This window comes from Vulpes vulpes, chromosome 14, assembly GCF_048418805.1.
Source record: "Vulpes vulpes isolate BD-2025 chromosome 14, VulVul3, whole genome shotgun sequence".
NCBI lineage: Eukaryota > Metazoa > Chordata > Mammalia > Carnivora > Canidae > Vulpes > Vulpes vulpes.
Genome location: NC_132793.1, coordinates 23,846,013 through 23,871,814, shown reverse-complemented (window position 1 = coordinate 23,871,814; position 25,802 = coordinate 23,846,013). Strand labels below are relative to the sequence as shown.

The 25,802-nt window shown below is 40.5% G+C and overlaps 1 protein-coding gene across 15 annotated transcripts in view; it reads right to left on the bottom strand.

Moving 5' to 3' along the window:
- NCOA6 (nuclear receptor coactivator 6) overlaps positions 1-25,802 on the bottom strand; it is an 85,571-nt gene that overhangs the window by 4,002 nt on the left and 55,767 nt on the right. For 9 of the 15 annotated variants that reach the window (XM_072736052.1, XM_072736057.1, XM_072736060.1 and 6 more), the window contains 6 exons: positions 23,493-24,609; positions 20,576-20,697; positions 13,971-16,961; positions 10,975-11,043; positions 8,083-8,119; positions 4,559-4,707 (listed from right to left, as the gene is read on the bottom strand). In XM_072736052.1, coding sequence (XP_072592153.1) covers positions 4,559-4,707; positions 8,083-8,119; positions 10,975-11,043; positions 13,971-16,961; positions 20,576-20,697; positions 23,493-24,609 — 4,485 coding nt within the window. The remainder of the gene's footprint in view (positions 1-4,558; positions 4,708-8,082; positions 8,120-10,974; positions 11,044-13,970; positions 16,962-20,575; positions 20,698-23,492; positions 24,610-25,802) is intronic. The other 6 variants (XM_072736055.1, XM_072736054.1, XM_072736062.1 and 3 more) reach the window with 3 other exon arrangements.

Genomic DNA, 25,802 nt, shown 5'->3' with positions numbered 1-25,802 from the left:
TCTAGCTAAGATTTCTATTTTTGTAAAAAATTCTGGGAATTTCAAAATTTTCATGGCTGGTTTCTGAATGATGCTACAAGAGTACAGTTTCAGGCATTATTGTTCCGAGTTTTCTCCCATATTGTGCTCATTTATATTTCCACAATAAAATTTCCATTTTAAGGATTTTTTTTAGATTGTTGCTTCTCAAGTTGGTTGTGGGTAGGGTAGGGCTCTCACCCTACTTTGCTGTCAGAGGGATCTTAAGGCACTCCAGGGACACTCACCACTGCTGCTGATTATAGGTTGTTCTGAACTTCCTTCATGTTAGCATATCTTCCCTGGTTTCAGACTTATGCATTGAACTTCATTTTTAACTACTGATCTTTTTTCCCAGTTGAAAATATAACATGAACACTATTATGAACAGAAGAGTAAATAACGAATGCCAAGGAAGGAAAACGAGAAAAATCATTTCTGTGTTAGAAAGGGAATACATCATGTCAGGAAGCAGAACTATTCATGTGCATTTTTCTAACACCAAACCTGATCAAGTGCAATTTTAAAAAGAAGCTTACTGATTTGTGAGAGTCAATTTCTATGTCTGTAATTAAAAGTGGGGGTGGAAGGCCCAACAACCAAAACCAAAACAACAGGTTAGAGAGTGACCTATCAACCACGTAGGCCTCTCTGGACCTTCCCAGAAATAATCTGTCCCACCTGCTCCAATCTGGCAGTATAGTAGGCCTTGGCCAACATGACGTAAGCAAACTCTGTTCTCACAGCAGGAGCATGGTTAATGTCACTGGTGCTCTGACAATACAAATATACCAATACTTCTCATTATAAACTCATATTTCTCAGCTTTCAAGATTCTCATGAAAAACAGACTTTCTGATATTGTTTGTATATATATGACCCAAATTGTATGAATGCAAAAGGCAAACCTTTTTCTTCCTTCAAAACTTTAAGAAGTATTGATGCTGCAGAAAGAGGTTTCAGGTACCCAGCACTACATGTGTCTCCAAATTTGAGTTGCATAGATTTTTGGAAACCACCCTGATATTTTATGATCATTCCCTGGGTATGGGTTCAAATATAATCACAAGAAGTTATTTTATGACTTAAGTTCAGGGTTTTGGGTACAATACAGCATATTACATAGCAAATAATATGCATATTTATTCTTTAATCCAGATCCAAGCACTCTAACACTTAAAAATCAGAACAGCTACAGTACTGACTTTAAAAGGTAACTTACCTACCTTAGGAGTTCAGAACTGAAAGCCTGAGGGCTTGAGGATGCTGTAAAGATTTGTACATGACTGTGGTTTCTGGGGTTTGGCCAGATCTCAGAGATCTCAGGAGACATTTATTTACCCAGCAACCCTCCATGCAAAAGCACAAAGCTTTCAAGTCATTATGGCCTTTCCTAAGCCACTTAAGTCTCAGAGCAGGGATGGGGCAGGCATTCCAACATGACTACTACCACCTTGGGACAATGTCCAGTTTAAGTATACAAGCCTATTCTCCACCCCCTTCTAAAATAGGTTCCAGCTTTCCATCTTTGGTTGGCTGGCAGTTCTCTACAGACTGGTTTTAATTTGGGCATCTCGTCTTAACTGTCCCAGCTGCTCCTTTGATTAATTCTTTCTGGTGCACTGTAAATGACACCCTTACTCTCTTGAAGATCAGGGCTCAGGTGAAGTTTCCAAAAACCTGGTATGTGACATCTTTAAAGGTCAACACTTGTTACTGCTTTATTATTTTTAAACATTTTTTTTAAAGATTTTATTTACTTATTCATGAGAGACACAGAGAGGGAGAAGCAGGCTCCATGCAGGGAGCCCGACGTGGGACTCGATACCAGGTCTCCAGGATCATGCTCTGGGCTGAAGGCAGTGCTAAATGGCTGAGCCACCCGGGCTGCTCTTGTTTCCTGCTTTAAAGGTACTTATATACCATATTCTATAGCCCAGAAGACCTCGAACCTTTGGGAGAGTGAGGGGCCAAAAGAATACAAAGAATTGGGAGGAAGCAGATTTTCCCACAGAACTCTAAGAAACTTCCCTTTAGTGGTCTAAGTTTAGTATTCAATATACTGAAAGGAATGCTTCCTTCCAAACAAATCTCTGCCTGGAGAAAATGAAGAAAAGTTGCTGGTTCCCTTTCTGTATCAGAGTGGGGATACCTAAGAGGACCCTGCCAGTGGTACAGACAGGATGTCTGGAAAGGAAAGAAGACACCTCCCTCTCTGATGGGCTGAGATAAGGTAACTTTTACATCTCTACTTTACCTGTATGTGATCTGTAAACCTATGGCCTACTCCCATGGGCTCTGTGAGGAACCGTGAACTTCTTTTTTTGCGTGTGTGTGTGAATTTTTTTAAAAATTTTATTTATTATTTATGATTGTCATCACAGAGAGAGAGAGGCAGAGACATGGAGAAGCAGGCTCCATGCAGGGAGCCCGACATGGGATTCAGTCCTGGGTCTCCAGGATCGCGCCCTGGGCCAAAGGCAGGCGCCAAACCGCTGTGCCACCCAGGGATCCCGGAACCGTGAACTTCTTGCCGAGAAATACAACCTACCAATGACAGCTGAAGTCTCAGGTCAGTGTCTGGTGTTGGTGCACCAGAACCTGCCCTCAACTTCAGGCTGGCATCCCAACAGTACTTGACTGTTTCTCAGCAACTCTGCTGATATGAGGCATTTCTCCAGGATCCCAGCTCTTGCCTAATATGAGCTAGTCAAGCTCAGCACATTTCCTGAGGGGATGAAGTATCATACCCTTCCTCAGATTTGGGCCTTTGTACATGCTGTACCTTTTGCCTAGAATATTTCATTCAACTCCCATGGCCTACATAATGCCTCTTCATTCTTCAGGTCTCAGCTTAAACATTTTCTCCAGCAAGCCTCTGATTTGGCAGAGGAGTATCCCAGTTATAGGTTCCTACAGTATCATGTAATTTTGCTATCATAGCATTTAGCATTTAATGCATTGTATTCATCTTTCTGGCTGGCACATAATTGATATGATGAAGAAGAGTCTCTGTCTTTTCACCATTATATCTCCAGGGCCTGGGGATAAGTACTTGATATATATCTGATAGGTGGTTATTAATAATTACTGATTATATGCCTTTTGTATTAGGCAGCATACCAGGTACCAAGGATATAATGGTGAGCAAAACTAGATACCTCCTGCCCTAACAGAGTATATACATTCATTACTTATCACACAATAAACATAAAGTTACAACTGTGATGTTACGGAGGAGAACATGGTACTATGATTCCTCACAGCAGTGACAAGGGAGCCAAATAGAAAGAGTAGGAAGTTAATGAGAAGAGAAGAAGGAAGAAAGAATATTCCCTGCAATGGGTATAACACACACACACAGGCTTGTGATGAGGGATGAGCGGCTTATCTGAGTTGCTGAGGGAAGTCAGATGAGGCTGGGAGAGGCTGACAGGGGCCAGACTACATAAAATCTTGTGGCCCATGCTGGTGCTTTTAGACTTGAATTTTAATTACAGTGTGAATCACTGAAGGGTTTTAAGCTGGAGTAGCAATGAAGATGGAGTAAAATGGATGAATTTGGGTCACCTGAAATAAAATCAGCAGCTTTCTGTGAGGATAAGGGAGAGAAGTGCCAAGAAGAATGTGCCCAATGGACAGATGGTGGTGCCATTCCCTGAGGTGGGGAACACTGACAAATGACCTGACACTGTGGGTGAAATCAGACATTTGAATTTGAAGTCCTGTTAAGGTTGTGCATCCAGCTGAGATTTCTAGAGGTTTGTACTAGAAATACAAATTCATGAGTCATCTGTGAAAAGTTGTAACTAAGAAGGGGCACGAGTGAGATTAGTTAGGGAGAGAAGAGTTAAAGAGACAGGGTGACTCAGGATCAAAGTGTGAGGAAGACCAACATCTAATATCTGGGTACAGAGATTGAGAAGGAAAAGCCAGAGAAGTAGAGAAAACAATTGAGAGCTCTAGGTTACAGAAGCCAAGGACAGACTGAATTCAAAAAGGAGACATCAGTCAACAGAGGAGAGAAACTGGTAGTGTAAGGTTCTTGACAAGGTTAGAGAAGATGGGATCAAAGAGCACAAGTGGAGTAACTGGCCTTAGACTTGAGGAGGGACAGCTGTTCTACTATAGTAGGAACAAAGGAGGATCCTGGTAGATTTATGTCCTGACAGCAAGAGCTGAAGCAGTTCTATTTTCTCTGTGGAGAGTGAGAGTCTCTGCTGAAAGAGAGGAATGTAGAGGCCAGAGGAGTGGAAAAGAGAGTTGACCACTGAAAGATGGGTGGGCCACATTGAGGACCTATCTGAAGTGGTGATCATGAGTCAATCTGCCTTGTTATGTTCTTTCTTTTTCCCCTCAACAATGCTTGCTGCTGTGTATACACACAGAAAACACAGAGGTAAATGAACTAAGGAAGGACAAACAAACAGTAGAAGTTAAAGTAATAGAAGCAATGATGAAAGACAAAGTCCTCTGCTGTGGTAATAAAGACCCCATTCTTCTATTTGACCCACAGTAGCACCCACACCTCCCTGCTAACCTTTAGTAGAACTGGAGGCTGAAGCAGGCCGAGAGGATCGCTTGCGATGTCCATTTTCTACACTTTCAGAAGCCACAGTTGGCTCTTCGGTTCGGGAGTTTCTTCGGCTTGGGGTTTTGGACTTTTCAATGATCTCTTTGGGCTCACTGCTGACAGGGGAAAGCACAAAGTTTCCAAAGAGGTGAGGGAATCAAGTCACACACAAAAAAGGGTTCGTCCAATAGAGTTTCATTCATAAGGCAGGAGTTTACGAAACATACAGTCACTCTGAAGAGAAAATATTCCATCCTGGGACAGTAAACACAAAAACCTTCTATACTACTGACAATTTAAGAGTTTTTGGCTTGTTACACTAGTAAAAATAAAATACTAAAGCATATTGCTGGTGCAATTGCGGAAAAACAGGTAACAGAAATTAAGAACTTGGAACAAAAATTCCCAAACTTCCTTATCCATTTTTCTAATACAACAATATTCTCTTTCAAAAAGTAACAGTATCTAAAATCTAGGAAATTACTAATATATATTGGCATTTCCTATGAGCCTGGTATAGTCAGATAATGGCATGGTATAAGTCACATTATAGAATATATATCAGGATATATTCACAGTATATTGCTGGCTATACTGGTTGCCCCCACTTCAATCCCCCTTTTTTAGTATGCAGAGATTTAAAATTGGTAATATGCAGTACTATTAAGGGTATGGGGAAAAAAAAAGGTATGGGGACAGAAACTCCTGATAGAGTATAAATTACATAACCCAATAGTTCTCAGTAGGAGGTATTTTTTTTGCTTCCCAGGAGACATTTAGCAACGTCTAGAGACATTTCTGATTACCATGACTAATGTGGGGATGCTACTGGTATCTTTTGCGTAGAGGTCAGGCATGCCACTGAACATTCTATAATGCATAGGACAGCTCTTCCCACCCCACCCAAAAAAGAATTATCTGATCCAAACTATCAATAACGCCAAGACTGAGAAGCCCTGGTATAATCCTCTGGCTCAGCAATTCTATCTCTAGGTGCCTAAGGAAACAAATCTTTTTCCAGAGCTCTAATCATACACAAAGATGCCAAAGTATTTTATTTATACTAATGAAGACAGAAGATGTAAATACTTTACAATAGAGTAAAAAACAAAAAGATGGCACATCCATATTCAGTCATGAAAAATCATGTTGTAGTTTTATTTAATGATAAAAACTGTTCATGATACATTATTGTGGGGAAAAAGTTACCAATGTTATGAATAGTATAATCCCATTTTCATCACAATACATGTTGAGTATATATCCATAACCCCATAAAATAAATGTATGAGATACATGTGTGTGTGCATAATGTACAGTGCTTATATATAAATACTATATGTTAGATATATAAATATCAGATATAGTACTTATATATAATATACTATCTGTATACATACTCTGAAGAGAAGTAGAAGATGAACTAAAATACATACAATATTGTTTTAATCACAGCAATACTGGTTTACTGGTAGTTTTCTTTTTAATTTTTTGATCTGAATTTCAAATTTTCTTTAATAAACTTTTTTACTACTTTCATGGTTCAAAAAAAAGCACATCAAATCATTAGGGAAAAAAGCTGATTAAATTTGCTTGTAAGGCATGGAACTGAAACAAAAGCAGTACAACAAAGAAAACAAAAGAAGCTGGTGAAAGGGATGCCTCTGCTGGGAAGTCTTCCATGACCTCGCTCCCCATGTGAAGTTTTCTTTTTGGTTCAGTCTGTAGCTGGCATTCTAGAGCATCCATCAGATTATACAGCATATTTTATTTTAACATCTTCTGCCTTCCACTAGATCAGGAGCTCCTTAGAGACATGATCTGTGGCCTATCAACAATCCCTACCCCTCCATTGTTCACTCCTGTCTGAGGATCCTTTACTAGTGGCACTATGGCTGGGAATCTGGCCATACTGTTCGCTACCTTGCTTTTATATCTAACAACTGACCCATTAGCCAAGGTAAGTGAAGAGGCAGCAGGGCTAGAGCTGGGGTGGAATTAGGAGTCAAGAGGTATCTATACATCCTTTTAGAGATGTTAAGGATGGCTTTCTGGCTAAGAGCCCAGAAAATGGTCAAAGCCTCTGAGGAAGAAAGATTCCTAAAGCAAGTGCCTCTTTCTCCTTGGCAAAACAAAAGCCATAGCTGTCTCCAGCGCTGGAAACAAACATCCACAAGATATTTTTGGTCTGATTATCTTCTTTCTGTAGCCATACAGTTGGTGTATGCGTCAAATATTAGCGCAATCCAAATAAAAATGCAGGCAGGATGATGCAGTAGGAATATCAGTAAGTTTGGAGGCAGAAGAACAGGGATCAAGTGTTACACATATGTTTACTGGCCATGATATTGAACTTTCTCTATGCTTCAGATTCTTGATTTATAAATCCCCATTTTGTCTGCTGCAACACATAAGTCTGAGGGCTCTGGAGTCAGAGTGCCTGAGTTTGAATTTCAGCTGCACCACTTACTAAATGTGTGGCCTTGAGCAATTTAGTTAACTTCTCTGAGCTTTAGGTTCCTTATCTCTAAGACAGAATTTGCTTCCCTAATACATATTGTGAAAATTAAATGAGATGATACACTTCAGGAACTTGCAGCCCAGTGCACGGCATGGAATGCATTCATATAAATGTTGGCTATTATGACCACTTCACAGGATTGACAGGATTACATGAGAATATGATTGTGAAGACTGTTTCATAAAAAAGTAGTACAAATATGATAAATTCTCTAAAATGTCATCCAACATACTAGTACACTAAAAAAGGAATGACTTTTGAAAAATAATAGTTCTCTGCATGGAGTTATTAATGAGGTTGAAGCCACAGGTGTTATTTCATTTTGTTAGGTTGTGCGGCTTGCAGATTAACAAAAAAAAACATGAGTTTTAGGGTCAGACCCTAAAACTAGCTTTCTCTCTCTTATGCCTGGAGGATCAAACAGCTATACTTCAGAAGGTGTTGCAAGGACTATTATTAATGACAATATAGCAACAGCTCCTACAAACTGAACATTTACTATTTACTATGGTGAGTGCTGAACATGTTCTCATTCAGTTTTCAAAAAAATACAAAAGGAAAAACTTAGCCACCAAGTTTTATTAAGAGAAATGATACCTCTGAGGGGTTAGGACTCATGATAACTCTCCCACTTTAGTAGGGAAAACAGACTGGTACAAAGAGTGAAGGAAAAGGCCAAGGTGAAGAGAGGTTTAAAAGCCAACACCCGGGCAGCCCCAGTGGCTCAGTGGTTTAGTGCCGCCTGCAGCTCAGGGCGTGATCCTGGGGACCCGGGATTGAGTCCCACGTGGGGCTCCCTGCATGGAGCCTGCTTCTCCCTCTGCCTGTGTTTCTGCCTCTCTCTCTCTCTCCTCTCTGTGTATTCTCATGAATAAATAAATAAAATCTTAAAAAAAAAAAAAAAAAGCCAACACCCTTTGAAGAGGCTTAGGCTGTTTTCATGCTAAGCCTGTAGAATGATTGGTCTTACCTTTGTCCAGCGACTATGGCAGCATTTGCCTCGAGTTCTGTGAAAAATACAAAGGACAGAAATGAGATGTGGGAGCTCCTGTGGTCTATGTCTACTGGGAGAAGAGAGGTGTCTATGAGAATTCGGAATGCCCTATTTATGCTAACATGTCTCTGTGCCCAGCAGGATTCTCACTCTACATGGTACAGAGACAGAGTTGGCAGGGACACAACTCCATTGTCTGGGGCATAAGACATTTAACTTGGTCTACTTTTACTTCTACTCTACATTGAAATAATCCTGTTTAGATCAACAGAACTAAATTCACACTGGTTCATATTTTACCCAACTATAACTAGGTTAGTAAAATAAGCTGCTTCCTCTCATGTAGAAGAGATTTTTTTCATTCTTAAAATATTTCCACCCTCTTGACACTTGTTTTTAAAGACAGTAATCTTCAAATATGTCTTAAATATTTACTCAGGATGCATTCTCTTCTACAGGACTTCCTCACTGAGTTTTAGAGGGCAGACTGCTTTGCTTTGAGATAACACCTACAGACTCCATTATGTTCCTCTCTTCTTCAACCTCCCAGCAATGCCCTCCAAGAAAGGAAAAATCTCAGTAATTTGTCTAGCAGGGTTTTGTTTAAATAAGCATTCTATGGGTTTATCAGGCACTTCTTAGCATCAGCTGAAAACATCTTCTTTCACTATATGCCTTTAAGTAGTTCCATCTTTCCAAAAGACTTTGATGCACAGGATAGCAGTGATCTCTCCCACTTCTGAGCTTCCACAGCTCTATCCCTGTCCCCTCTTTTGGAGAATTCAGCACCACAGACTCACACAGTACATGTCTAATCTATCCCACTGATTACATGTTAACCTCCCTGAAGGCAGTGAAATCAGAGTGCATGGGTTAAAATTCTGACCCCATTGCTTTATTAGCCAAGTAACCTTGAGCAAATTACTTGATTTCTCTGTGCTCAATGCCTCATCTGAAAAAAGGGGACAACTACTTTACCCATCTCAAAATTAAGAGGATTAAGTGAAATAATACATACAAAAATTCAGTATAGCACCTGACTTTTAGTAATAACTTAGTATTAGCTATCATTAGTATTGCTATGATGCTCATGTTGATACAGCCTTAATGTGACAAGGCTGAAACATTTGCTTTCAATGCAAGATGAGGGAATCTTTGCTTCTCATTTGTTACTTAGCTCCCCATATCTAACCCATAAAACCTGGGAACCCCTCCACATGAAACAGACACCACCTCACTGAGTCTCTGCTGCCTTGCTGGAGCATACAAACTCAGGTAATATGTGCTCAAAAATGAAAACAGCTCAAAGGAGACTGATTACATAAAAATTGTGACTAGTCTGCTCACATGAAACGCTTTTGAGAACTTTAGCACGGTCACAGCTAATTCACATAAGCACAGATCAAAGGAATTTGGTGAAGGCAATTAGTGTCTCTGGGGGCATTTAAAGGAGATTCATTTAAGTGAAACTTTTTAAAAGGAACAGGATTCTTTGGCCAATTATTCTGAGGAAGATGTAGAGGATATGATAAAACAATTTTGTGGAGTAAAGAATTGGGGCAGGAAATAGGATTCCCTTCCTCTTTCTAGTTGCTCCTTTTCTCACCAAAAACTAATTTTAAAAAATTAAAAATTTTTTTTCCAAAAATGAATTTTACTATCTAAACCTTTCTGTGAATAATTTGCTCCACTCCTATCCTTCTCAGGTACCTAGCACAATGTCAGGTATCATGTGGGCAGTTGGTAGCAAAGGGAAAATCTGGGGGCTGAAATGTTTTTTAGCTCATCCATTCTTTTCAGAGGATTTTACTAAAGAGTGTGCAATAGAACACAACATAGCACATACCATATGAAGCCCGTTTTAAAATAATCATAAGTTAGGGTGCCTGGCTGGCTCGGTGGGTGGAGCATGTGACTCTTGATCTCAGGGTTGTGGGTTCAAGCCCGACACTGGGTACAGAGATGCCTTTAAAAAAATCCTTTAAAAAATCACAAGTTATACCTTAATTTCACTGGCTTAGGCCTAGAAAACTAAACATGGTAGTATCGTGTTTTGCTTACAAATTTTGTCAAGTATGAACTGTACTGTAAATGAGATTCTAACCTCCTTGTGGAAAGTGTCATACTTCACTTTTTTGTTGGCTTTTTTGGTACCCCTCCATACCTACAGTGACAAAGGGCCAGGCAAGACTAAACTGTAACATATTTATGATGTTGATCTGTTTTGGCCTATTTATTTGCTTATAAAGGCAGTGCTGTTATTGCCATCAAGATCCTCATGCATTCAGAACTGACTCAGCATTTCCATGATTATTTTCAGATTACAATATACTCCACCTTCCAGAAACACCATCCCTAGTGCTATTTGCAATTTCTTGGTCATGGGGAAGAAATATAATGCCATCCAGAGATGACTGGAATGACTGACTCCCTGGGGAATGGCTGCTTCACTGTAGCAGAGGTTTCCAGAACAAGCCTCCGCTCCTGTCATGAAAATGCAATTCCTAGCTTAGTGCAGTAATGCTTACCATGCCAGTGAACTGCCATATGCCAGTCAGCTGCCAGCTATGGGTGCTAGGGTCATGGAACAGGGCAAACTGTACAATGGAAACCACCCCATAGCTGGATGGCAGACAGACAGTGGGCCACTGCAATGCCCTTCTTGAGTTCCCTGTCTGACACCAGGAATGCGTAAGACAGCAAGGTGGTCCAGGGAAAATAACCTCAAATAGTACTGCACAATTTCTGCCACTCAACTGAAGTCTGCTCTGAAGCAAGTAGGTAAGAGAGTCCTGGCACCTTGAGGAGAGAAGCAGTTCCTTCACATGTAATCCATTCCACTCAGAGTTTTTCCAAAGCACCCCTTACCTGGTCTGGCAACAGACCCCTGCAGTGTTGTGGCTGTAGTTTCCTTTGAGACTAAACTCGGTGATGGGGCTAAGGCAAGAAAAAAAAAGAGGCCTTTACTTTCTTTTCTCAACAAAACAGAAAGCACTGACTAAATTAAGAGCTAAGTAACTGCTCAAATACACATCCTCTTGGAGGGCAGTACTTGCAATTGCCTTGAAAGGAGATTTCAAAACTTATCTAAAATTAGCTACTATACCATACAGTAACATAGACCACCACCAGGGGCATTTGTTTTTCCCTATTGTGTGTACAAAGATCAAGGAAAGGAGGTGGCCTTTCCAAGGTGGTGGCCTTTCTAAAAGCACCCATGATTTTTCCTTTTTAGGGTCATGTTCTATCCAGTACTCTGAAAAACTCCAAAGCATACCTTAGTAGGCAACTCCAACCACTTCCAGAGGAACAATTATATCATCTGTGTTAGTATTTAAAAATTCTCACCCCTCTAAAGATTACACCCCTTGAAACCTGAAATGAATCACACAATTTTTTACACTTTTCTACAGCAGCTGGCAAAGAGTGACGGTCATAAAGCACATATTCAATTCATACTTGATGAATAAATCATTTGATATGTTATTTACTTCTCTAATAAACAGCTACCAAGAACTTACTAGAGGCAAGGCACTGTGCCAGGCACCTTTGGAGACCAATTATTCTTTTTGCCCATCAGAACACAGCCCAGTATCAAACAAAGATAAAATACACACATGTGGTACACTGGAGTGCAATGGAATGTTATATGAAGAAGACTCATAAAGTATAAAGTGCTATGGGAACCAAAAGCAAAAGAGATCAATTCTAGATTGAGAAAACTGATGGTACATTAGACAGAAAAACATCAGAATTATGCTTCAGAGGACAAAGAGTACTTAGGTCCTTGAAGAGGAATGGAACAGGACAATGTGCTCTAGAATGGGAGCTTACTGGATCATACAGTAAAGATCAACGGCACAGATATGCCACAGTCACTCAAGGATTATGTCTTCCCATCTTGACATTTCAATCTAACATCCTAGATAAACTCTGTAACTGTAAGTTTTACCCGTTTGCGGATATTGTGAATTTTGTAGATTTCTCTCCCTTAGTCAATAATGCATTTGTGCTAAGAATTTATTTTGGATGTTTACCTGATAAAAGCTTAAAACTACACGTTAACTTCTACTTTTACCTCCAATATTGGTTTCTCACATTTTCAAGATAAAAACCCAGAAGCCCCTTAAAAAACAATGGAAAAATTCTTACTAAAATCAAATTTTTCTCCCCAACTTGCAGGTTCATCTCCCTAAAGCTCATCTATTTCTCTAGGATTATATATGATTCATATAAAAATATTTTTTTAATCACTTCACCACTATTCTCTTGGTATATAGGGGGAAAGTTCCCTGAAAGGAAGTACAATAGAAACATTTAGTAAAGAGAACATATTTAAGTCACACCAGGTTTCTTCATTCTTAGGGGTCACCTACTTTCATAGAACTAGAACCAGAAACCTAGAGCACCCATACCTATGAAGTCTGTCTTCTGCAAGGACAGTGAACTCCTTAAGGGATTTTATCCCTCCCTGTATCGCTCCCACTAAAGAGGCAGGGAAAAGGGGAATTACCTTTTCCAAAGCTCTGAGTGAGGTGGTGCACTGGCCACTTTATTCTAAGTACTCTCCCTGTATCTTTGTATAAATTTTGGGAGGTAGGAATTATAGCCTCCATTTTACATGTGAAGTATATGGCTTATAAGAGGTTAAGGAATTTATCCAACTGTGATTGGTAACCAGTGGAACTAGAAATTGAACTCTGTACCCTGAAGCTTGAGTTCTTTCTGCCCCTCCACCTAGGTGCTACCATTCAAAAATTTTTAGATGCATTAAACAAGACAGGCACTATTAGCTAGCTTAGGATACAGCAAAGGTGCTTCTCAGCTTTGGCAGTGTGATTTGCTCCACTCTGTGGAAACAGAGCTTCTCTACCATTTAGGCCTCACAGAAAAAGGAACATGTGTTTGAGAGGCAGGATGTGAAGGGGGGAGGGGAGGTTTAAGGATACCGAAGCTCCTGTCATTTGCCCACCTTAACTGTACATGAGAAATAATCTAGATACACACAAATTGGAATGGCCTAATTTACAAAGAGACTGAAAGAGAAATCAATAACAATTATTTACATTTATTACTGTATTCTGTGCTAAGCACATTATATGCATTATCTCACTGAATTCTTACAACTACCGTTGTAAAGAGGAAACTCAAGTTTAAATAGTCAAGTAACTTTCCTAAACCCAGAGCTGGTAAATGCTGGTGCTGTGATATTAACTCAAGCCTGCCTGTCTCTCAACCACTTTGTGTCTCTTGTGTCTATTACCATGAGACCCGGGTTTTTGAAAAGCTTTCCTCTGGAGTAGCCAGTCAGAAGGGAATAGTCCCTTCTGATAGAGTACAATGAGAAGGGGCCATGAGAACCCTGCTCTGAAACTGTGGAGAACAAGTCAATATTGCAGTAAGGAGAACTTGCAAAAACAGCTATTAACCTTTAAGGGACAATGTTAAACTGGAGGTTCACAGTATAGACTGAAAATACTGAACTCTGAGCTGCAGTCTTCTCACCCACAGAGTGGGGTTAGGGCTACCTGACGTAGTTGGTATGAAGATGACGTGAGATAACATATGTAAAGATGCTTTTTTGTAAAATGAAAAATTTTATATATGAAAAATATTTATATATTATATACGAAAGGCCTATCACTCACTTCAGGAGCTGAGAGAGAACCGTATTAATGAATGTAAACTTAACATAGGCTTTAAAGTTGTATTTCCCAATGTACTTCCAATAAATTAAACTACCACTATTGCTATTTAGCCCACTTTTCCTCCTCCAAGTAGAAAAGAAAAAAAAGGCTTTCTTTTGTGGAATAGGTCATCAAAAAACTGACACGAGGAGATGATGCCAGGCCCCAAGTACATACCTATGCTGGGCAGAAGCTCTGGATGGGATCCCACCTTCTCCTCCACTAGGCCACCCACAAGTGGCTCAGGTGCTATGCCAACATGATTGTTTTTCGTGGCTGGCGCCGCGGAGATGAGCTCAGAGGGTACCAGAGTGGTTACTATCGAGCGTACACTGGTGGGGAGAGTACCGCCAGGTAAGCTGGGTCCTGTTGAGGTGGAGCCTGGGCCCACAGGGCTAGAGGTCATTTTTAGCAGAGTGGGTGCTGGGGGTGTTGGGGTTTTACTGTCCAGCTCTGTGGGTAACTGCTCTGTTCCCATGAGCCCTGGAGTTGTAGTCTCTAGCCCTTGGCCTTCGGTCTCTCCATCTGCACCATATTGCTCTTCCCCTTTCTCAAGAGAGCCTGTAACTTTCTTACATGCCTTGGTCAGCAAAATCTGGCCGATTTTGTCCACTTTTCCTTTGCCCTTACTAGATGAGACTGGGCTTCGCCGGTTGACAGAGGAGCCTGGACTATTGGTCAAAAGGGGAGAAACCATTGTGGTTGACTGTGAAGAGGGCAGAGTGCTCTGATCTGCTGAGGTGCTCACCTGAGGACTAGCCTCATCTGGATTCAATTCTTTCACTTGCTGGACAGGGGGATGAGGAGGGACAACTGGAGAAGTTGTACAAGGAGGGGAAGGAAGCTGAACAGGGGTGGCTCGTGAGTTAAGGACTAAGGGTCGACCAGTCTGTATATTTGGAGCAGTACTACTGGAGGGGACATTAGGCGGTACAGGAGCAGAAGAAAATTTTATGTTCTGAGGTATGTGTAAAGGGCCAACAACTGCAACAGAGGGAGGCATCAAGCCAGAGTTGGTTGTCAGTGGGGCTGCAGGAATTGTACTTGGCTGTGATCCTTTCATAACCTGAATTATTGAGGATGAATTGATAAAGACAGGTGTAATGAACTGAGGCCGGGCATTAGACTGAGCAGCTGACTGTCCCTCAGAAACCATAACCTTGCTACCCACATTGGGCATTGTGACAACTGTTGACATCAGTGCAGACTGCAGGTGAGTTGGCAGAGCTGCTGATGTGTTAGCTGAAGTTGTGATAGGATTGGAAGTTACAAAAACAGTTATCTGATTTGGGGGCAAAGGGGTGGAGATGGAGGAAGAGCTGACAGGTCTTGACATTACTGGAGGGATGCTTGGTGCAACATTAGAACTGACCTCACTCAATTCTGGATGCACAAGGGTTGAACACGGCTCATTAGTGTGAGGTAAATTTAGGGAATTAGAGGGTTCTTTAGAAGACGGATCCTGCAGTGTGGGAATGACAGATGCTTTTTTCAGGTCCTCCCCAGAAACTACTGGGGGTGTTACTTCCAGATCTGTAAGCCCAGGGGGTTTAATGGTCACGTTAGGAGCTCCAGAGTTGTCAAGAAGTTGACTTAATGATGTCGGTGCTTCCCTCATAGCAGGAGACACCAAATTTTTGTTCTCTTCAACACTGGGAAGTTTGTTAGGATCCATAGGTTGCCCATCCTTTTTAGACTGATCTTCAGGGACAACCATTTTAACTTCTTGGGTAGGGACTGTTTTGAGCTCAATGTTTACCTGTTCCTTCCTACCCTGGGAATTCTGGCCATCGCTGTCCTGAGGCACATTCAAGCTCTCCTTGTTATCCTCGAGAACACCCCCCACTGCAGCCACAGGCATGGTAGGATTCTGAGGATTCAGCCCGCTGTTGTTAGGAAAGCTCCCAGGTACAGAGGGATTGGCCAAAGGAGTGGGACTGACCAATACGTTTCTTGGCAACTCCACGTTTTGCAACAGGGTTGTGTTTGTCTGAGAGGCCAGAGTAAGTTTAGGGGTTTTTGAATTCTGTCTCCCAGGACTTGGGGTGGTTTTCCTACTGGACCCAGGACTAGACCTGCGACTGTTGCTTGGACTAGCCCGTTTTGTTGCTCCAGAATTAGACTGCTTTCCAGAATTCACCACCACAGAATCTAATTTGTGAGTTTGTGGGGCAGCAAAATTGGAAGGATTATTCATGGTAAGATTTGAAGGTGCTTGCCCAATGGCCTTTAAAGTTGTTGGGTTCAGGCCCTGCTGATCAAAGCCCCTGTTTAAATTTGGCCTAGGAGGTAAAGGAATATTAATCTGTGGGGGAAAGAGTCCTGCTATGGAGGCATTGAGTCTTTCTGGTGATAGACTGATCTCTGAAGGTTCTGTGCTGGGAGGGCGATTGTTGGGTGTCTGAGGATAGTAGGGCCTGGGGCTGGCTCTGTTTGGTGTTTTAGGCCTAGATGTTTGGGTTGGAGCAGCCACATTTGGAAAATGGTGGCCATGCGAGCTGGGCAAGGAATTTACAGGGGGTTGCTGGGGAGTTGCACCTTGAGTTGCTGAAAGGGGCGATGGTCCGGGTTTTGGCCCTGTCATCATTAACTGATTCTGGGAAACTACTAAATGTGAAGGCATGTTGTTTGGGCCTCCTGAGACAGATGGTACTTCACTGCCACTCGCTTCAGGGAGTGAGGACATCTCTCCCAGTGGTGAGCTAGAAGGATTCTGGGGGTTCTCCTGGTATACCATTTTCCTTGAATTGCTTCCCAAAGGAGTATTCAAAGGCATTGGCATTCTTTGTTTATCAGGTGATGGTGGCACGGAAGCAGGTCCTTGTAAACTGACCATGACAGGCACATTGCCACTCTGCTGCATGGGCATTCTCTGGGAGTCTGGGTTCAGGGGGCCTCGTGGGGGGTGGACATTTTGGGAGACTGGAAGCCTAACTGATTTGGGGTCTTGCTGCATCATGAGCATCATCATCATCTGTTGTTGTTGCTGCTGCTGCTGCTGCTGCTGTTGGGACTGTGGCTGACTGGGAGGCGGTGGCTGCTGTGGCGGCGGTGGCAGTTGAGGCTGTGGCTGCTGCTGTGGTGGCTGTGGTGGGGCTGCCACATGCTGCATGAGCTGAGGAGGCATCTGCTGAAGTGGCCTCTGTTCAACTGGTTGAGAAGGATAACCTAAAACAAGCCCCCCAAACCAGGGAAGTTAGATTTTTGGCAAGAAAAGCTTTGCTACCTTTAGAGTATAGCCAAGCAATACTCATCTTAGGCAGAACAGACAGTGCACAAAACAGCTTAAGCATGCCCACCCCCAGGGGGGTAGGGGCAGCCTCTTTGTTATCCAACATAAGCGAAGGGGCACACTGCTTAAGGAAGCAAAAAGCAAAGCATCAAGAACCTGGAAATCCTCAGATTTCAGGGTGTCAGTGAGGCCCTTCTGCACTAAGACTGTTCTAATAGACAGGCATGGGGTGCTGTGCACTCACAGTGGCTGAGTCAGTCCCAGCCATTCATTCAGAGGAAATGAAAACAATTCCCATTGACAGCAAGGAGCTGAGCACCCAGCCTTGGGCTCTCATATGGTCATAATAAATATCCCACTGTCCTTGTGAATGAATTAAGGCATTTAGGATTCACTTTTTCTGTTATCACTGATTAAATTTTTACAGTCTGATTTTGTGAAAATGCCAGCACTGAAGATAGCCTTTTTATTCTTTCAATAGAAGTAAAATATAAAATGCTAGGATTCAATTCCTTAAAAAGGATTTAAAATTACTCTAGTCCATTGGCTCCATACACCATGCTGCATCCTTCAGGCTCAATTCTTCAGGAAACCCAACTGAATTAAACTGACCCTCTGATGTAAATCAGTTTAATGTAGGAGCTCATAGAAGGTGATATACATGCTGAAAATCAATTGAAGGCACTGAAGATTTCTTTTTAATGGATATTAGTTTCCATTTACTTTCTTACATGTTAAAACTCTATTTGGAGAAATATTTTCTATGAATCCACAATGGGAGAATAAGCAAGCCAGAAGCATTGCCCTCAGGAATAAAAAATAATTTCGGGAAAAGAACTCTGAGGGACAATGCCTTATAGATTTTCAGAAGGCAAGAGCTCAAATGATTCTTTCTCTTGTGAAGATTTTACTTGGCATTTTAGAACTAAAGCCTTATACAATCAGCAGAAAGGAAAAATCATTAACCAGGAATTAAGGTGGTTCCATGGGAAAAAGTGGGGATATAGCTGGGATATGGTTTCACAAACTAGATTATTCCATTGTTGCATCAAAAATATGTAAGGAAAGTTTTAAGAAGGTGCAGGAATAAGAACAGTTTGCTCTGGCAGTCAGCAGAAATAATGATTCAAGATTTCCACCGAGCAGCTATCAAATGCTGCTGATCCACAGGGTCACAGACCCTATAGTCAATAGCTAATTAAGGTCTTCTGGCCAAAGATTTCCATGGCACCAATGAGTATAATGTGAAGAATTCAGTTTTGAAGATTTTTAAAAAATCCTTTTCTATTTTAGGCCCAAGTTAGCTCTTTACATTTATAGAGCCAATAATATATGGCATTTCTACAGGTTTAACTTGGGTTCCCATATTAAAATAGTCATTTCTGTAGAAGCCCATTTTTGTTGGGCTATGACACAAATGTCTTTTATCTTTAAATCAGCCCACCAGGCAGCACAGTAAATACCAAAGAGAGCATAATAGATAATACAGCAGCCTCTCAAAAGTAATGGCTGAAGGCATGGCTGCTATAAAGTTTCCAGAAGCCGGAGGCAGCAGTCCAAAGGGCACTAATGGTAAGACAACAGATTGGGGTTGCCATGACAGAATGGTGAAGAAGGAAAGCCAGAGCACACATGGTATCTATAACATAACCAAACATGGTGTTTATTAATCAAAGGATGCAAATTCATATGCCTTTAGGCACCAGGCCAGTAGTGAAGAAGAGAAGTAGTCTGGTACAAGACATACGTAGTAGTTCTGTGGACAGAGCCAAACTGAACAGAATGGATGTTCTGTTTATTTATTTTTTATTTTTTGTGTTGTTTAAAGGCATTTAAATTCAGGTTTTTGTTTGGTTTAAGACACTGCAGGACAATTCAAACACATAAAAGGTCAAATTCAGCCTATAGGTTCCTACTTTACAAAGTACGGAAAGGAAGCAATGATATGTGTGAGGACCCCTGGGATTCGTATAAGAAGTTAGATGTGTCTGAGGGAAGAATGTACCTTCTGGATATACCTGCCAAGACTGCTGACCTCCCCACCTCAACTGTGCTGCTGCAACTTACTGACTGGAAGTGTGGTGTGCCCAAACAATTTGTAATAAATAACACAAATCACTGACATCATGATGTATTTACTTCTTTTGTGACTCATTTTTAAAATACATAAATTAATGGAAGATTAAAGTTGATCCCCGGGACACCTTGGTGGCTCAGCGGTTAAGCAGATGCCTTCAGCTCAAGGCGTGGTCCTGGTGTCCAGGGATCGAGCCCCACATCGGGCTCCCTGCATGGAACCTGCTTCTCCCTCTGCCTATGTCTCTGCCTCTCTCTGTGTCTCTCATGAATAAATAAATAAAATATTTATTTTTTTAAAAATAAAATCTTAAAAACAAATAAAGTTTATCCCCCAAAATAATGTCATTCTCACTTCTATGCCATAAAGGAAGTGGGATAACTAGTGAGGAAAAAAAACATAGGGGAGAGTGACCTAAGTGTGACAGGCTTGTGTGTCTTCAACTGGGTCATAGGGGAATAAGGTTACACATCACTGCTCAGGCCAAGAGTAACAAGTATAGAGATAGTGTGGCAGCTGGCCTTAGTTCTTCTATAACACCTAGGTTGGAATAAGTGAATTTTAGGAGCTTTTTCCTTTTCAACATTTACAAGATATTTTATAGTCCGAAAAGGGTACAACACAGGGGACTTCAACAATACTGATCCTCCTATTTATTATTCAGCTGGGTGGTAGGTACATGAATGTCTTTTTTAGTACTCATAGTTTTTATGCTTAACGATTCATAATAAAACTGCTATAAAAAAATCTTATTGTAAATCCTGTTCTCTGCTTCGAGAAAACCCTAGTAGGAAAGAAAGGCTGCAGGAAAGGCAGGCAAGCAGGATTAGAGTGAAAATATCTTCCCATTTAGTCTTATTCTATTTTGATGCCAACTAGAACCTTGATACTGACAAGAATAAAGAGGCATTTCACATTTCAGTCTGATTTTATGAGGACTTAAAATAATGAAGTAAGCGATGTATGTACAGTTGACCCTTGAACAATGTTGAAAATGCAGTTGAAAATCTGTGTATAACTTTTGACTCTCCAAAACTTAACTACTAACAGCCTACCAGATGACTGGAAGCCTTACTGATAACATAAACAGTTCAGTAACACATATTTTATGCTACATGTATTATATATTGTATTCTTATAAGTAAAGTAAGCTAGAAAAAAGAAAATGTAAGAAAATCATGAGAATATATTTACAGGACTGTATTTACTGAAAAAATTTCATGTAAGTAAACCCATGCAATACAAACATGTGTTGTTTTAAGGGTCAACTGTATATACTACATACATATACAAGCCTTCAAAAGTTATATTTGAAATTTTTATTTAACATCAAGGCAAAGTTTCCAAATATTAGATATATCTTATCTCTAAAGAAGTCTAGTTAGAAGACAAAATACAATGTTTCCTTGAAAAGAAACTGTATTGCTGTATAAATGATGAAAAGTATATAAACTTTAGCTAACATTTTATCACCTGGTGGTCGGTTTGAAAATTCTGGCAGTTTAGGGCCCGAGTTGTCCAAGTTAATTCCTTGTTCTCCTGGCAATGACTGCTGATCGGCCTCTTCCAGCCCAGCTGGGCGAGTATCTGGGGTACTAAAAAATAAATTACACATTTGAGAGTAAGTTGCATAGTTTATACATGCAAGTAGCTTAACCTCTTGCCTATTTCTGAAGAACTAAAATCTGTTTGCATTATCAGCCTTACCATCACTTACATCTCTCTAGTCTGATATTAATATTTGGCATAAAAATAATCCAGCAATTTCATTCAATAAAATCTACTTAATAATAGGATGGCTATTTACTCAAAGTGCTTTCTACAAATTTCTGACATAATAATTTTCATGTCATCATCCATTCCTTAGATGTTTTAAGACCTCATCATAGTTTGGGTTATCAACATTATAAAGTACTGTTTCTGTGAAACCACCCTATCTTTGGTGTAGTTATCAATGTGAACCAGGAAGTCCAGATTATTTCTTTTTTTGTAGATAATTCATCACACCTTGCAAGAAGTTGTAGGTTAGCTGATAAAAATGGTATTCAGAGAATAAAGATGGAGAATGCTAGAACAAAGCTAAGTAACTCTGCTGAATGAATATTTGCAGACATCCCCTTGGCTTTGGGATGCTTTCATTTTTACCTGGTTTAGTGGGGGGGAAAGAGATGAAAAAAATGTTATTACTAACACCTAAATTCTCAAAGAACCAGCATGCTCAATACCATTTGGTTTGCAATCTTATTCCTAGCTGCACCTTTCTTCCTTATCATTAGTTTCCCTTTGCCCTGATGTTGATCACCCACTTTTAGATGGCATTTGATCTCATTATATTCTGTATAGTTTCTAAGCCTTACCTTAAATCCATTTTAAAAAGTCCTAGTACAAGGCAATTTAGAACTTGAAGGGGGTCCTTTAGCACATCAAGATGCCTACATCAATTTGTTCCTCCTATGACTTCTCTATCATTTCAAATTGTAAGGATACTGTAGGTCTCTACTTTCATGGAACTATACTGCTAAAAAAAAAAACCCTTAGATATCTGGTCCAGCTACCTCATGTTATGGAATAGAAAACAAAGGCCCAGAGAGGTTTAAGAAGCCCATGGTACTACAGTGAGCTACTGGTAGAGTTAGGAGCAGGTATTCTTATTATAACTACTGTCTCCCTTTCCTAGTAGCCCTGATGCTATATAAGGCCCTTTTCACAATTTCTAGCCCCAAGAAGTAAGCAATCTCCCTCAAGGCTGATGAAGACAGCTAAAATGCATACTAACAACAACTGAATAACCTTGCAATTTTACTCCTAGATACTGAAAGGAATAAATAGCCTCCTAGGATAGCAGGTTGATAGCAGTTAAAGAATTCAACTTAGAAAGAGCTACTAGAAAAATTAGATAATTACAGGTCTTCTTAAGTCTGAATTCAGGAAAATATAGTTTGTTAATATAGTTATGGACTTTTGTAAGATTCAAGAACCAGCGAGTATGGTATAATATTAGAGTACATCAGAGAAATATTGTGGGAAGGCTTGGAGACAGTCGGTTTTATATTGAACATTTATGGTTGTTTAAACTCTCCCAAAGTTCTAGCAATTTGTTTCAATCAATCCTTTTATATTCATTAGTCACTATTCCCTATTAACAAGAGCCTCTGAATTCCAATTTTATGATTAAAGGCAGAAAATCCAGTTTAATCAATACTCCTTCTGGAAACATTTTATCAAAGCCTAAAACATGACTAACAACTAGCTTATAGACATGACACATAAATTAATTTCCCTCCTGCTGTGATCTTGCAAAAGAACTCACCTGGAAGAACCTTTACTTAAATGGGAACTGATTTAAAAGGTCCAATCAACCTAAAAAGAGGTTTTAAGCTTCTAGGGATGACTGCCCCCCCCTTTTTAAAAAACAAAATGGAGATCCTTAAAAGGAAATGTATCTGTATGAAAATTAATTAATTAATTAATTATTTATTTATTTTACAGTGGACTCCATGCTGGGCCCAAGCTGTCCAAGTTAATTCTTTGTTAACTCCATGTCCTTGGGCATGGAGCCCAACACAGGACTTGAATTCATGACCCTGAGATTAAGACCTGAGCTGAGATTAAGACCAGATGCTTAACTGGCTGAGCCACTCAGGTGACCCATCTATTTTTTATTTTTAAAATTTTATTTAATTTTTCCCCATGCCCCTAAAGATTTTATTTTTAAGTAATCTCTATACCCAACCTGGGGCTTGAACTCATGACCCTGAGATAAAGAGTTGCATGTTCTACTGGCTGAGCTTTCCAAGCATCCTCAAAGAACTATTTCTATTTGAGACAGCAGGGGGTCTCCATAAATTGCTTTCATCTCTAAAACATACTTGGCCTTTCTTGCTCCCCAACAGTCATTACGAGCCTGAAGTGCTTTGTGGAGGTGCAATGTGGTAGCACTGGCTACTTTTCAGTTTCTGTGTGCCACAATCCCCCTGAAACTCCATATAACAGTCAACTGCAGTGTATGAACCTTGTCTGAATCCTTATTTGAACAAACTATAAAAAAAGAATTAAGATAATTTGAGAAATCTGAACACTGAATATGTGAGAATATGAGGGTAATATTAGTTTTTCTATGTGTTAGTGGTATTCATTAAAAAAAAAAACATAACCAACAACCATCATTATCTTTCAGAGATACATAGGTACTGAAATAGTTACAGTTGTATTTGCTTTAAAATAATCAAAAAGGTAATGGAGGGATAAAGGCAAGATAGACTATGAGCTGATAATTGTTGAAGCACAGGGATTTCATATTGCTCTCATTTTATATGTTTAAAATTTTTCATCAAAAAAAGTTGTCCACAAAGAAATAAATAAGATTTGAGGTGAAACTATCACAACCTACTTTAGATCTTGCTGACTATTTTTCTTCTTCCGAGGGGGTTTCTTCTTCTTCGGTTTATTTGCGTTGGTATTATTTTGCTTATTGTTTACCCCAAAATGGCCTGCAGAGATGTCACTTTGCAATAAGTTGACCAACAATGGGCTTGTTAGTGTGACATCCTTATTGACCGGGAAGCCTGGATTCTGACCACAGGACATCTGATTTCCATTGGGTGCTCCACTGAAAGGTGCATTGAAAGGCATCCCATGGCCTGAGAAGTGGTTTCCCGAGGCACTGTTGCCCTGCATGGCCTGCACGTGGGGGGGAACCATGTTGCTTTGTTGCATGCTAACATCAGGCATCATCTGAGACAAACTGACATCACTGTTTGCTGTAGTAGCAGGATCACCATGCTGCTGGGCCATGTGTGGGCTGGGCCCTGGTGGTCGCAAGACCTGCCCCTGAATCCCCATAACCTGAGATGGACTGTTGTTCACGGGCCCTTGCTGTGGCAACATCTGTCCTGATATCTGTCCCGTAAACTGCACCATGTTTCCTTGCATGTTTGGAGTTGGTCCCCTCATTATCTGTGCTGGTCCCGGCATGACACTGGATTGGTTCTGAGCGTTAAACTGTTGCTTATTCCCCTGCATCTGATTGGTCATTATCTGTTCTATCATTGGGTTCTGTTGGAGTAAAACTTGCCCCTGAGGCCCCATCATCTGGTTATGGGGTGCCATCATTTGTGGGCCCTGCTGGGGAAGAATCTGTTTGGGTGGGGTCATCCTTTGGGGCGAGGGCCCAAGATTTTGGCTTTGAGGGTTCACCATCATCTGGCCCTGAGGCATAAGCTGGGCCCTTGAAAGGATCATAGGGTTCTGAGGATTCAAGGTTCCTTGTTGCTGGACCATCTGGCCCTGGGAGGGCACAATCTGCTGGTGCATGCTCATCAGCTGAGACGGTGGGCCCTGCTGAGGCTGGCCTTGCATGTTGCTCAGGTTCACCTGAGGAACCCCAGAACTACCAGCCTGCTGGCTGTTCATGTTGCCATGAATTCCCATGAGGCTGGGCTGCATCATATTTGGTGGCCCATGGGACACCTGCATCTGGTTTTGAGGAGGACCAGCTCCTTGACCACCTAAAAAAAGAAAAGGAGAGGACAGTTTCAGAAAGAAAGAGTCATTGATATTAAGATATTCAAATTATTAATTGGAAAAACATCCATTATACCCATATGTCCACTGACCAACAAAAACATATATGCTGTGCTTGACATATTTTCTGTGGCCTTTCTAAGTATGGAGATATGACTGTGGAATGATTGTTCACATCCTCATTGTTTCTTTACTCCTATTTGGTACTTAAAGGTAACATTTTGAAGATGAATAGCTTACTTTCTTTCAGATTAAATAAAGAGAAAGGCAGCATCTCATTGTTTAAAACTGACATGTAGCTACTTTAAGGTGAAAAAAATTAATGAAAAGCACTGTAGGTTAGTGAAATAAGCTCTGCTTTAGATTAGTCTAGGAAACAATGGTGTGATGCATTCTCTTAGGAAAATCTTGACAATGTTGAAAAGACATTAAAAATGCTTCCTGGAAAATGAATGACTCTGAAAGATTATATGTGTGGTATCTGGATGTTGCATGTGAAAGAAGAGAAGACCTAGTATGTCCTGAGGACAGGTCTTCTCTGTCCTGATATGGTAAAAAAATTAATCCTAATTGGAAACTGAGCCGCTGGTAGGACTCAACTGACAGACAACCCAGAAGATGCAGGCAGAGAACAGTTAATAAGGGATGTTAAAACTTTACTGACACTCCCCTGTGGCAGTCCTTGGTTGATCACATGGGACATGTCCTACTCTTCTCTTTATTTCTAATTTATTTTCTTTATTTTTCTTTATTTCTAATTTAGACACTAATTTAGACACTGGCTTGCTGCAGTTTTTTCTTATTGTTGGGTCTTTGGGATATTCCTATAGTTGCTTGCATTATCTCCCTGGTTTTAATGAAGAACCCTCTAGATTATTTTATTTCTATTTTTATTTGTCACTTTAGAGTGAGAACTAGAAAGTGGCAGCCATAATGAAGTTATGAGATCAGTCCAAGCTCCAGCCAGGGAGGCAGGTGACAAACTATCCTTTGTTCACATTACCCAGAGTTTTTCTGAACCCCAAAGAAGATTTTCTAAACTAGCCTTATAAATTCTTTTTAAAAAATTATTTTAATTTTTTTGAGAAAGTGAATCAGGTAAGGGGCAGAGGGAAATAGAGAATCCCTAGCAGGCTCCATGGGAGCCTGGGCTTGATTCCACGACTCAAGCAAAATC